This window comes from Herpailurus yagouaroundi, unplaced genomic scaffold (genome assembly GCF_014898765.1).
Source record: "Herpailurus yagouaroundi ecotype Mexico unplaced genomic scaffold, PumYag 162, whole genome shotgun sequence".
NCBI lineage: Eukaryota > Metazoa > Chordata > Mammalia > Carnivora > Felidae > Herpailurus > Herpailurus yagouaroundi.
Window position 1 is genome coordinate 68,407,714 of NW_024412403.1, and position 14,864 is coordinate 68,422,577.

Sequence of the window (14,864 nt, forward strand, 5' to 3'; positions counted from 1 at the left end):
TCTTATCACATGGCAGGCATTATGGCACATTCTATCATATATTATTTCACTTAATCCTTACAATTCCTGGAGGTAGGTACTATTATTATCCCCTATTTTCCACAACTGAAAACTAAATCTTAGAGATGTTAAATAACTTGTCCAGGTCGCATAGCTGATACAGAGCCAGGAGTCCAGCCACCAATCTAATTCTAGACCAAAGCTCTGAACAGCATTATGGGAGCATATATTATGGCAGACCAAGACAGATTTGTGGGTAGAAATATTTGTGCTTGGAGAGAGCTGTGTTGTATCAGGGCCCAAAACAAGCTCTGGCAGCCAAGTAATAAAGGTAAGAACTAGGGAGCAAGTGGTCTGGGACAGAGATTGAAAACTAAAGATTGGTAGACCAAAAATAGCATATAGATAGACAGTAATTTTTAAAAGTTAAAAAAAAATAACTATAACTAGTTGCCAGTACTTTAAAAATCTGGAGAATTCACATAAATTTGGATTTCCACCTCCTCTGGGAAATCAGAATAACCAGTAACAATAGACCCTCATTCCCATATGGTAACAACAGGTGAATCTGGAAGAGGCTGCTCAACTTCTAAGGGGGTAAAAGCTCTCCTTCTCCTACATAGCCTACTTTGCTCATTTATTTACATTAACTGCCAGGACCATGTACGCACTTGAGTCAGGAGTTACAAAAGCTAGGGATGTTTGAAAATATAGACCCAGCAAGATACTTCCCCCAGGGCACCAAATTTTAAGGCAGAAGCCATTTACATCTTCCCTTCTGACTGGGCTGGAAAGTGGTCCCAGGATCTTTGCTTGCAGGTTAGAAGGAAGTAGATTGGTAGAGAAGGGGGAACTTGATTGAAGGCTCAGTGAAAAAGGTGGGAATTTGAGGGACATGGAGAATTGAGACAGCAGGGAGTATAAAAGTTAATACGCCTATGCAGTGGCTCACCCAAGATTCAATTTTCAAGAGGATTCTCTGACTTGTTAAGTGTTCATGGTCACCAGGAAAAAAAAAGTTAAAAAAAAAAGGGAAAGCAAACCCAAACTCAGTTTCTTTAATGTCTCTAGTTGTGTTTTCACACATACAGGCAGAGTGATTCCTTTACACACACTTAGGTATCAATCTAAGGGTCCCATTCAGTTCTGGGGGACTTTAGGAAAAACATTTACTTGGATTAAACGAATTTGGGGCAGGTTACTTATTTCTCTAAGCCTGTTTATTCATCTGTTAGAAGGTTTCATAGTTTCGAATTTTCAGAGAGTAAGGATTAAGTGAGTGAATGGAGGAATATAAAGTGCATGGCTGACAGCAGGAAGGAAGAAGTGATTGCTGTGATGAGCAGGGATGGGGCTAGGAACCTCACATAGGTGTAGTCCCTGAATCTTTATAATGACCATGTAAATTAGGTATTATTTTCCCCCACCGAAAAAAAAATGAGGAAATTGAGGTTTGGAGAGGTTTAGTAATTTACTCAAGGTTGCATAATTAGTAAAAGGTAGAGTGGAGAGACTTAAAAAGAGCCAAACCACACCAAAAAAGTACGCTGACATCTATCTGACATTCTAATGATAGTCATATAGCAAAATCAGCTAGAAATTGAAACAGATTCAATTCTATATCCTGCTAAAACTTGAGGTCACCAGCTGTGTGTCCCTAGGCAAGTGGCCTAACTTCTTTGAAACTCAGTTTCCTCATCTGTAAAATTCCTACATTTATTGTGGAGATTAAATGAAGCAATACACTTGAAGTACCTGGCAGAATACCTAGGTTATAAGTCATCAGTTAACAGATATTAACTTTAATGATGTTTGTTGGACCTGTTACTGCACTAAGTATCAGGAATGCAAAGGGAACTAAACATGTTCCCTGCTCTTGTGGAAGTCAGGATAGGACATCTATATAAGCAGGGAAATTTTAACACAAGGAGGAAACTGTTATAATGAAAGAATAAATGATGTGATTTGGGAGCGAGAAAGATGTAGATATAGTGGAAAAGGAGGGAAGGATGGCGGGGAAGGTTCCAGCTGTGAAGTACAGAGTGACCTGGATCTCAAAGGAACAGTGGATGGAGTTCTGCATACAGAAAAGGCAGGAAAGGCATTCCAGGCAGAAGGAATAGCTTGGGCAAAGACAAAGATGGCAAAAAGTCCTGAAAGGTCTAGGAGGGTCAAGGGTCAGTGAACAGTTCTGGTGTGACTAGAAGGTAAGTTATGTGGGTTGACTGATAGAAGCAGAAGAGAAAAGTTGGGTTCAGGCTGTGAAGGCCTTTGTGTGTCTTGCTAAGAAGTATGACCACTAGTCCATGAGGAAAAGGGAGCAAGTCTTCAAAGCGAGGAAGTTTCATAGTCAGAATGCTTTTGGTGAAAAATAATGATAGGGTAAAGGATAGTGTAAGGGATCCAGCCAGGAGATTGTTGCAGCAGTCTGGACAGGAGGTGACAGAGACCCCAAAACTGGCCACCAATGAAATGGAAGTGGGTGGTAAGGAAGAGGAAGTGAAGGATGACATAAACATAATGTGTGAAGTCCATGGTATGAAAATGGCTTGGTCCCTTACTTACCAAAGGACCAAAACAAAAACACAGAAAACCTCTTTTAAAAATAATCTCTTTTGTTTGTATGCAAATAGGCCATGCATAGTGAAAACGCAACTCAAGTATGATGACAAATACAATATTTTGTCTCCAATCCTTGAATTGCAAAGATCAAATTGGTTTACAAATGCTGTCCTCCTTTTTAAAAAAAAAAAAAATTTTTTTTTTCAACATTTTTTCTTTATTTTTGGGACAGAGAGAGACAGAGCATGAACGGGGGAGGGGCAGAGAGAGAGGGAGACACAGAATCGGAAACAGGCTCCAGGCTCCCAGCCATCAGCCCAGAGCCTGACGCGGGGCTTGAACTCACGGACCGTGAGATCGTGACCTGGCTGAAGTCGGACGCTCAACCGACTGCGCCACCCAGGCGCCCCTCAAATGCTGTCCTTCTTAAGAATTCCAACTCCTCACATTAAAACCGTAGCCAACAAGTACAAGGCTTATTTGACATCATTTCTGATATTAAACCAGATTTGAGGAAAGCTATTTAAGGCACTTTTCAAAAGAGACCATCCTTTACTCACATGGCGGAAGAGTAGGAGGAGCGGCATCTTATTTTACTGGAAATTTTGTTGTTGTTGTTCTTAAAATGCAGGGTGCTAGTTTATTTTTATAGATTTAGAAATTAATTAGCACTTAGTATTTATCTTCAGCATTTAGAATTATTCAAGAAATATCAAAGGAATCTGAATTTATTAGTAAAAGGTTTAATGTCATTTGCCAAATGGTATGTTTAGTTTTTATTTAATTTTTACTTTTTATTTATTTATTTTTTAAATATAATTTATTGTTAAGTTAGCTAACATACAGTGTATACAGCGTGCTCTTGGCTTCAGGAGTAGATTCCCATAATTCATCACTTACATACAACACCCAGTGCTCATCCCAACAAGTGCCCTCCTCAATACCCATCACCCATTGTCCTCTCTCCCCTGCCCACCCCCATCAACCCTCAGTTTGTTCTCTGCATTTAAGAGTCCCTTATGGTTTGCCTCCCTCTCTGTTTGAAACTATTTTTCCCCTTCCCTTCCCCCCTGATGTTCTGTTAAGATTCTCAAACTCCACATATGAGTGAAAACATATGACCTCTATCTTTCTCTGCCTGACTTATTTCATTTAGCATAATACCCTCCAGTTCCATCCACGTTGTTGTAAATGGCAAATTTCATTCTTTCTCATTGCCAAGTAGTATTCCATTGTATCAAAAACAAATAATCCAGTGAAGAAAAGGGCAGAAGACATGAATACACACTTTTCCAAAGCAGACATCCAGATGGCCAACAGACACATGAAAAGATGCTCAATATCGCTCATCATCAGGGAAATACAAATCAAAACCATTGAGATACCACCTCACACCAGTCAGAGTGGCTAAAATTAACAACTCACGCAACAACAGATACTGGCGAGGATGTGGAAAACAGGAACCCTCTTGCACTGTTGGTGGGAATGCAAATTGGTGCAGCCACTCTGGATAACAGTGTGGAGTTTCCTCAAAAAATTAAAAATAGAATTACCCTATGACCCAGCAATAGCACTAGTAGGAATTCATCCAAAAGATTTAGGAGTGCTGATTCATAGGAGCATATGTACCCCAATGTTTAGAGCAGTGCTATTAACAATAGCCAAATTATGGACAGAGCCCAAATGTCCATCACCGATGAATAGATATGGAAAATTTCTTGTAAGTGGCAACATGTCTAAGTGGTGGTGGACCTTTAGAATCTTCCAGATAAAGGCATGTGAAGGGAGCTACAAAATTACACCTGGTGGTTTTGTACCACCAACTTGAAAATTGCAAATCCAGGTTGATAAATACGTATTTTAAGGGTTCCCAGAAGTCTTATGTTCGTTGCTTTTGGTTACAAAGATGCCACAGGCATTGTGTGTGCAATGCCCCCTCCTTCGACCCTATTGTGAAATGGAAGCTTTAAAAAATCCAGTGGTTTTGGTTTTTTGTTTTTTGTTTAACAAGCTTAGTCATATTGGCTGTGTTCTATATGCCCCAATCTATTTTATTTTACTTTGTAGAGCACATTTTATTTATGTTCTTATATAAATATTTTGCATAAAAAGGTGCTTTCTCAGATTATGCTTCCGTAAAATTGAAATATGCTGCCATTAATTAAAATGTGTTAGTTTTGTTATGTATTATATTCCCTCCTCTGCACAAATAGGAAAAAGCATATGGACTTTACTCTTTAAGCAACTTTTATACTTAGAATATTACCTCATTTTATTTCTTCTAACTAAGGTTTAAAGGAAATGGCAAATGTCAGATGCTTTGTGAAAGAGATGACAGTTTCTCAGAATGCGTAAGGGCATATCTTTAAGCAAATGGGCCACTTTAAATTCAGAGATCACAATCTTGTGAATTTGGGTTTAATGTTTCCAAGTAACACTAAAGATCGAAATAATGTTTGGAATTATATATTTACTTTGTTGAATTCTGAAAAGTGCCATCACTGATGTTGGTAGTTTATTGGCATCAATTTTTAAACTTGCTGCTGTATGTATTTCATTCATCTTGGAAAGATTTTACGTGGTTTTGTTATTTGTTAACTAACAGGCCATCTTTTGTATAAACTCTCAGAAGTCCTGAGATTCTCTAAGTCCTGAGATTCTTGTATTGTAAACATTACTAAATAGCTAGAATATAGAATTATTAAATTAGAAGTTAAGTATCACTTTCATCTACCCTTCTCTCAGAGTGAGTTCTCTGCTGTACCATCTGTGACTGACAGTCATGCAGACACAGTGACCATTTAAAATATGAACCGGAGGAGAACCAATATTTCTTAGAGAAGTCTATTCCTGAGTCAGAGGGCCTGGGGAAATTTTTCTTAATTGTGACCTATACAACCTAGTTAATATCTACCACATGCTCTTCAGATGTTATTTAATCATTAGTAACTGAATCTGTTTTTGTTGAAAATCACTTGTTGGCAGGCCCCTTAATATTACCAGTTTGGTATAGGTCTCCTGCACTCACCTTCAGGCTCTTGCAGAGCAGGGACCCTCTGCTTTTCCTTGTATCCCAGGACCAGCCCAAGTCCCATACTTAGTTAGGGCTGGATAAGTATTTGTTGAATGAATGAAGGCAAATTAAAAAGTAGAAATTGCAAATGGTGCAATTACATCAGTGGATTTTAAAGTATTATTAGAAAGTGGAAAATAATGTTAAGATACAAAGATGGGTGGAAACAAAGGTAAAGAATAAAAATATGTGCTTTTGTGTGTCACTAGAGTCTATAGTATTACTAGTTTCCATGGGCATCCTGGAACCACTCCTGAAGCTCTGCCCAGTCCCTTTTATGAAGTGTCTGTACACATAGCTGGTGGGAGGGGGGCTCCAGATGTGGTCTTGCTGCTATAATCCTGATCTCTAGTGTCCAAGGGGGCAAATGGTGAGTTCCTCAGTTCCCCAGGCTATAGTCCTTCTCTGGCTTGGCCTTATTTCCTGATCTGTGGCCCCAGTTCCCCATTGCTCCTTAGGGCCTGTCCCCCAGTGTCCCCCAGGGCCTTATTTCACAGGGGCAAACAATGAAGTATCTCCACTCACCACACTGTAGATATCACACTTCCCAGAAACTCCCAATTCTGACTGTGCCACAGCACACCTCCACCCCAGTCTGCCATGTCTCCACCAGACCACTGACCACTCTCAGACCCTGGGTTTGGGATGGCTGGCTCCGTACTAGCTGGGGTTGCTGTCCTTAGCCTGAGCTACACAGAGCCACATTCTTAATCTTCACTTGCCCATACAGCTAAAGTAACAGATCATGTAAATGCCACAGTCATCCCAGGTACAACATTACTTGTTTTTCTAAAATGTGCACATCCTGATACTTAGCCTTTTGACAATTTTTCCTTATCCTACCTTTTACAACATGCAAATGTAATTTTCAACCCACATAAATTTTGTTGCTGAAGTTTAGGTATGTTTTATTAAGCCACCATTTGGTTTTGAGAGCAAATGCAGACAAGGATCTTAAGTAGGATCTTGTAAATAACTGTTAGTGTCCTTTGCCTTTCTGACTTCTCCTTAGAGGACATCTAGGCAAAAGTGTGTCACTGAGTCCTAGTTTCTGTGTTCAGAAGTTGATCGAATATAAATTAAGAAACAATACACGTTCCCTCTTTCTTAACATGCATGAATGATGGGTGTGAATTTGCATCACGAGAAAGTGAATAAAATAAGATACCCCAGGGCAGCCAAGGAGACCAAACAAACCAACTCAGGACTAGAGAGGAGACTGCGCTAGAGGTTGTAAGAGTGAGGATCTCCCCCAACCTTGGTGACCCTCTTCTAGGATGTAAATATGGAGGCTGTAAAAGTTTGGCTGAAAGAAAAAGACTCAACCTCCAATGCTTAACTATATAAAATTGCTTTTAAGCATAGGTCAACATTGTATCTCCGCCTCAAAGAAAAAAAGAAGCTTACTACATTTCTAAGAATGTTCCTCCAGAAACATGGAACTGAAAGCTATTTTTTTATTGATCTGGCCCTTAGAAAACAATGGGACTTTTTAATGTACGCAAGGAACTGACATGAAAATTTATGATTCTGCACCAGAAAGATGCAAAAAATGTCAAAATAGAGGGCAGAAATACAAAACTAGAGATGTTTCGCAGCAATGTCTTATGTATGGCATTTGATTACAAGTGTGCAACATGGAGAAGCGAACCTCTGGACTGTGAAATTGATGCTAATTTTTTTACCCATGGGGTAGAAGCCCTCTAAAATGTCATGTTATTAACTTAGTTGCTTTACCAGGAATCAGTGCTTACGTAGTGTGTGTGTATGTGTGTGTGTGTATGTTTTTAATTAATAGACTTTATTTTTTTAATTTATTTTTTATTTTATTTTTTTAACGTTTATTTATTTTTGAGACAGAGAGAGACTGAGCATGAATGGGGGAGGGTCAGAGAGAGGGAGACACAGAATCTGAAACAGGCTCCAGGCTCTGAGCTGTCAGTACAGAGCCTGATGCGGGGCTTGAACTCACGGACCGAGAGATTATGACCTGAGCCGAAGTCGGCCGCTTAACCGACTGAGCCACCCAGGCGCCCCTAGACTTTATTTTTGTGACAGTTTTAAATTTATAGAAAAATTGAGCAGACCATACAGAGAATTCCCATATACCCTCTCCCCTGCACATAGTTTCCTCTGTTATTATGATCTTGCATTGGTGTGGTATATTTGTTAATGAATCAATATTGTTAATTAAAATTCACACTTTACATTAAAGTCCCCTCTTTAGGTTCTACAGTTCTGTGGGTTTTGACAAATTTATAACATATATACACCATTAATTACAGTATCATGCAGAAAGTTTCACTGCCCTAAAAATCCCTTGTGCTCCTCTATTCATCCCTCTTCACATCCTCTGGCAACCACTGATCTTTTTACTGTCTCAATGATTTTGCATTTTGCAGAATGTTTTCTAGTTGGAAACATACAGTATGTAGCCTTTTGAGGTTGGCTTCTTTCATTAAGCAACATGCATTTAAAGTTTGTCAATGTCTTTTCATGGGTTGATAGCTCATTTTTATTTATTACTGAATAATATTCCATTGTATGGACATACCACAGTTTGTCTATCTATTCACTTATTGAAGGCCATCTCAGTTGCTTCTACTTTGGAGCAATTATGAATAAAGGTGGTATAAATATGCATGCACAGGTTTTTGTGTGGACATAAGTTTTAAACTCATTTGGGTAAATACCTAGGAGCATTATTGATGGTTCACCTGGTAGGCTTATGTTAAGTGCTATAACAACCTGCCAAAATGAGTTCCAGAGTCCCTACATCATTTTCCATTCCCACCAGCAATGAGTGAGAGTTGCCATTGTTCCACATCTCTGTCAGCATTTGGTATTGTCAGTTTTGTTTTTTTGTTTTTTGGGGTTTTTTTTTAGCCATTCTAATAGGTATTGAGTAGTAGCTCATTATGGTTTTGATTAGCAATTCCCTAATGACATATGATACTGAGCATCTTTTAATATGTATATCTGTACCATCTGTGTATCTTCTTTGGTATGGTGTATGATCAGATCTTTTGCCCATTTTTAGACTCAATTGTTTGTTTTCTTGAGTTTTAAGGGTTCTTTGTACGTTTTGGGTATCAGTCCTTTATCAGTCATGTGTTTTGCAAATATTTTCTTACAGTCTGTGGCTTCTCTTTTCATCCTCTCAGCAGTTAGTGTGTTTATGTTTTAAGGATGAAGGGTACATTGAAATACAATTTTATAACAGCAGTAAAATAAAAAATTCATAGCAAATGTTTTATGTTCTCCCTCAAGCAGTATCAGAGAACCCTGTTTGTGGACCCAGAAGAGTTTCATTAAAAGGGAAAAGTCAGGTTCTGGGGACAGTGGTTGTGGCTTCCTGCACTCTGAGAGGTTGTGCAGCAGGGCTGGGAATAAGAACAGGACCACCCTGTGCTGCGTCAGTTCTAAATTAAAAATAACTTAGGAACTATGAATAGGGTATGAATTTCTGTCCATGAATCCAAGTATGTAAGAGATGGCCACTTCCCATGTTTCCTTTAATTCAACCTAATCTCACCTGTGAAACCTATTCTACCAGTTGGATAGGGGATTCCATCTTGATCATACAGGGATGCCCTTTCCTTCTTACAGCCCAGTCATAATTCAGGAAGCTTACCTAGTGCCTAGAAGGAGGAAGGGCCTCAAATCCCAAGACCGTTTTGGTTGCTATTGGCAACCTCACTGTCTAAACCACAGTGGTCCGTGAAGTCTGGCAGCTCTCCACCCCTATGCCACAGTGGGAAATGAGGTTATCTCCTGAGGCCCATGAACCAAGTGCACTGCCTCTGTAGGCATGAGCCATCACTCCCAAAGCTGTTATCCCCTTGGGAGCACTGAGAGGGAGTGCTTTGTTTGATCCCTCTGCTCACAGGACCCAAACAACTCTGCCCTTCCTTCCTCTTGCATCTCAGAAGCACTCTCTTTTCTCTTCCCTTTTAGGACATCTATATTATCTCTTCCATGAGCTTTCACAAAAGTCCAAAAGTGCCTTTGACTTTAAGTCACTTCTGCTTTCTCCCCTGCAAAAATCTATGTGTCAAGAAATCTCAGAAAACAAATGCTAATTAACATTTCGATAAGTAATGCCTCTATAATTATTTGTGGAAATTATTTTGTCCTATATTAGAACCACCACCACCTAGAATATTTTTAGAGTGCTTCTTGACTGGTGGCCATGGGAAGCCGTTTATGTATAGCAAACAAATATATAGCTGGAATTGGAAAATTCAGCTAAGTGTTTGGATCTTTCCAAATGCCCACAAGTTTCTAGCTTTGCCCCTCCACCCTCAGAGTAAATCCTAACCATGTGGTCCCAGGGGAATATCTCTTCCCCCAACCCAGCTACCATCTATAGCCACTCCCCTCCTGCTGCTTTTTCTTGTAGCCTTGGCCTCCTCAGACATGAGAACATCTGGGAGTGAGGCATGGAGGAAGCAGCCCCACACAGAAAGCAACTTTCTGAGGTTACTGGTAACTTCCTCTTCACTAAACACAAGGAACTGATTTTCTTCATTTTGTTTAACCTCATCTCAGCATTTAATACTGTTGACCACCATCACTGCTGAACCCCGTGCATGCTTGGCTCTGATGACTCTTGGGTAGGCCTCCTTATCAGATTTTTGAGTGGCACAGGATTGGAAGGGTGACTAGTACAATGAAAGACATAAAGAGGATTCAGAGTAATTTTGATTGGCTGAACACTGACGTACAAATAAGATGGGGCCAAGAGGTGGTGATATGACATGACATTTGAAAAAAAAAAACATGGTCAGCCACTCCACTACAACTGTGTACAGACTAATTTGATCTCTGACTCATTAGTGAAAGTGATCTTGTAACTATCCATTTCATTCTGTAAGCCCTTTCTGCAAAGAGGTATGTTGACACATTCAGGGAGACAGGTGCCAGTGGGAGAACCACCAAGCTGGTTAGGGTTCTAGAGACCACATTATATGAGGAACAGTTGAGGACACTGATAATATGTAGCTGAGAGAAAAGACTACTGAGGAAACTTATGATATATCTGTTTTCAATTGTTTGGAGGGTTCCATGTGAAGGGGTAAAAATACATATCCTGGCAGTTTTAGAAAACAGGACGGGGGGGGCGCCTGGGTGGCGCAGTCGGTTAAGCATCCGACTTCAGCCAGGTCACGATCTTGCGGTCCGTGAGTTCGAGCCCCGCGTCAGGCTCTGGGCTGATGGCTCGAAGCCTGGAGCCTGTTTCCAATTCTGTGTCTCCCTCTCTCTCTGCCCCTCCCCCGTTCATGCTCTGTGTCTCTCTGTCCCAAAAATTAATAAAAAACGTTGAAAAAAAAATTAAAAAAAAAAGAAAACAGGACAGGGACACTTATGGGATTGGGGAGTGAGTGGTGGGAGATTTGGGATTATTATAAAGAAGACCTTTCTCTCATAGCTGTCATATCAGGTAGTGAGTTTTCCAACATAAGTAAGAAAGCAAAGACTGGACATCCATCTATTACAGATAACACTGAGGGGAGTCCTTGCTTCAGTGAGAGACTAAAATGACTTTTGAGGTCCCTGAAACAACCTTGCAATGCTAATTAGTTCATAGAATTAAAGAATTCCGTGACACCGAATTGTCCTTTATTTCTGCTGCCTGCCTCACTACTTATCTTCCATTACTTCTGTTACTGTGCATTGGATACTACTCTAATCAGGACCTGAAATAAGGACATGAGAGAAGGGATATGGAAAAGAGAAAACAATAAAACTTTTTTTTTTAAATAACCTACCGTATGCCAGGATCTGTGTGAGGCACCATATACATGTCTTCCTATTTAATCCTCACAACAAGCTTATGAGACATTTAATATTACCTCTGTGAGGAAACTAAGGCTCAGTAATTAAGTGACTTCCTCAAGAACACACAGGTATTAACTAGTAGGCCAGAGTTTGAACAACAGGTTTGAACAAACACAGAGTTTGAACTCACCCTTTATTTTTGGTAAATAATACTGCTCTTTAAAATTTTTAGTATTTATATAAAGATTCCTTTTAAAATAAGTCAAGATTAAAATGAATGCATAAAAAATAATACAGATTTTTACATGGATATGAAGTGGTACTAGTAGCTAGAATGACTGAAGTTTGGGAAATACTATTCTAAATATTTTGATAGCAAGACTTCCCAATTTAGCCTATCTGATATTTTGACTGCTGAGTATAAGGAAGAGAAGGAAACTTGAAAACGGAGTGGTATGTAAATTAATTCTCCTGTGCTCTGATACATGGGTAATTTCATGTGTTACAATAAGGAAACTAAATGGACGCTTTCAAATAAAAAAAAATATATGATTGTAAAATCCAGAGGAAAACCCCAGGTGGTGCCTATCCGAGTAAAGGATGAAGTTTCCAAGGTATGCACAGAGAATCGCTGAGAGGAAGTGAAGACCCTATGAGTCAGGGCCCAGGACCCACATAAGAGCCCTCTGGGTTTGAGAGACCCTGGATGGAAGGTGAGGAGTTTACAGACCTGTTTTGGGAAGAATGATCATCACCTTTCCAGTGATTAAGGATCAACTTTGTGCAAAGGTCAAAGTCAGAACTGTAAAGTCTGTCAGGAAGACAGAAAAGTAATAACGAAGACTAAATAGCTGCATACCATGCTCTGTGCCAGGTGATGTACATGCAAGATCCCACTTGTTTTTCAGAACAGTGCATCAAGGATGCTGGTCACATTTCCTGGATGAGAAGACTAAAATGAGGAGATGTTCAATAACTTGTCCAGGGCTCGGTGGTCAAGCCAGGGTTTGACCTTGGACTACCAGTTCCAAACCTGTGCTATGCTACTTCCCCTGCACCACATGTCCTTGCTTGGGCGCTCTTCTCAACCCAGACAACAAACAGCTCTCCCTTTGCTACTTTTAATTTCTCTAGTCCTGCAGGGCCCAGCTAGCCACCAAGAGATCAGAGGAGGCAGGTTCACAGGGAGCTGTTTCTCTCCCGAATGCAAATGCTGCAGGCTCAGAGGCATATAAACGCCTGCCCGCCCCCCTCCCCACTGAGCAGAGGGCTTTTCAGGGCCTGATTGGATCAGGAAAAGAAGCCATACATTTGGATCAGGATTATATGTGTGAAGCCTGTCCCTCTCGAAGCACTAGGTTTGGAAAAATCCACTTGGCATTCACACACCTATCACTCTTCTGCTGGTGACCTGTCCCCAGACTCGAGTACCACCCACTTCCAGGAATAGGGGCCAAATTTTCTACATTAGGATAATTAGGATTAGATGAGGATAATTTAAAAACAAGCTGTGTATGTTAATTGGCTTCTAGCAGGATCCATGGAGATATACTCAAATGAATGGTTTGTAGGGGGGTGGGGTGAGAAGAAAAATACCCAGTCTCTGGGCTCTGTGGTTGCAGACTGCCTCCTGCAGCCCTGCCAAGCCGGAAACAGTACCTGGTACATGGCTGCTGCATAAAACACTTGTTAAACTGAGCTGAACCTTCACCTATGGGACTCAAAGGCTACACTCCTGGATCTCTGTTAGTCTTTGTCATGTTTGTGGCTGGACTGTCTTTGGGGAGTTTCCTCAGGGCTTTACATTCACTCACTCTCCACCAGTGCATTTGTAGTCATTTTCATCGGTGGAAATGCCCACCTGCCATCAGAAGTTATCTGGAACCAGCCCCTGTCTGTGGTGCTATTTCTTTCTTGTCAGTTCCCCTTTCTGCATTTGAGTTCTAGTCTCAGCCCTGACATTATTTCTTTCTCTACAAAGAGTGTTAGGAAGTTATGGGGAGCTCACAAAGGCTCCTCATCGTTTATTCTTAACACCTTGTTTCTGTGTTCCTCGGGAATGTCACTGAGCTTATACATCTGGTCTCTGGGAGCTGCAGTGGATGGGCATTTGTGACAGGTATGTTCTTATGAAGCTTGTATGCTTTGGGAGCTTGGTGTCTGATAAAGCTACATCTGGGGCAGATGTTCAGAGGTTGGGCTGATGGCTGGCAAGGGAGTGGGTAAGAAGGGTTGTGGAATACATGCATAAAACTTTTGACCATCAGGCTTGATTCTGAGACTGGCTACATTGGAGGTAGGACATTATAGAAATGTGTCTCTTCCATCCAGATCCTGTGTCTGCTTTCGTGAGCTAAGAGACAGGACAGGCAGGAAACAGAAGGCACCACTTACCAAACAACCAACAGCTGCCCTTGGCCTCAGGGTGCTGGGGGCTCCAAGGGTCTCCACTGCAGGAGAAGGTATCCAAGGATGCTGGCCCTGCCTGAGCCCCTTGTGCCAGTGAGAAGTTCAGAGAACTGGGGCAAAACCCACAGCTTCTCCAGTGGTCTCTGCTTTCTTATTTGGCTTTTCTCTTCCCGTCTCTTTGTCTCCATTTCTTCTTCCCATCTAAATGCCCCCCACAATATTGGCTCCTCTTGGCACCAGAGACCAATAGCTCATTTGAAAAGAAAGTCTTAGGTCCAAAAAGAGCCCATGCAGTGGTTTCTCGTGTTCTGTATACCATGAACGTATTTGCATTTGCAAATAGGCTTAAAATAGTGCCTCCACTAATAGTTATTTAAGGAGAGACAGGTGAAAATAATTTTTGGCCAAGGGAACTTCCCACTCCTCTCAAATTGTAATAACTAGGGAGATGATCTATTCCTCTGGCATGCAACCTCAATCTTGGGACTAAGGCTGTGGACTTAAATGAGTCTAATTATGTGCACAAGCTCACAGTTCTATATTATTTCATCTGTTTGCTGTTGCAGGTACCATTGATACTATTTACATGAGCTATCCTGTGTATAATGGAAGCTTTTTATAAATCTCTGTTCATTAGCATGTTCTAAATGTATCTGAGTGATTAACTGTGTCCTGGGTTTTAACAGAGAGCATAAAAGTCATGGTCCTTGTACTCTTGAAGCTTTTAGCTTAGTGGGAAAATAGTATTAATAGTCACACTAAAATGACCGTATAGCAACACTGCTTTGAAGAGAAGGAAATGGCTTTTTGTGATTGTACCCACTGTTTAATGACTGTCTTTGAGCTTGATACTTTGGTTGCTCTAATGGCCCTGGATATCAGATATCTCTTCCTGGTGGTAATGAGAATTGGATTTTATGGAGTTGAAGCTAAGGTGGGAGAAGAAAGAGCATAAAAGGTAAAAAAGTGAGCTAAGCCAGATTCTTCAGGAGAAAATCAAGGTTCAAATACCATGTTTCAAAAAGGTGAGAAATAAGTT

General features: G+C 40.6%; 1 protein-coding gene across 4 annotated transcripts in view; it reads left to right on the forward strand.

Moving 5' to 3' along the window:
• The window catches only part of CD86 (CD86 molecule), an 86,332-nt gene that overhangs the window by 30,008 nt on the left and 41,460 nt on the right, over positions 1 to 14,864 (forward strand). The window contains exon 1 of one of the 4 annotated variants that reach the window (XM_040484672.1): positions 13,285 to 13,535. The exons of 2 other annotated variants lie outside the window; for them this stretch is intronic. In XM_040484672.1, the coding sequence (XP_040340606.1) occupies positions 13,519 to 13,535 (17 nt within the window). In that variant the 5' untranslated portion in view covers positions 13,285 to 13,518. Of the gene's footprint in view, positions 1 to 13,284; positions 13,536 to 14,864 lie in introns of those variants that run through there. One more of the 4 variants, XM_040484676.1, reaches the window with a different exon arrangement.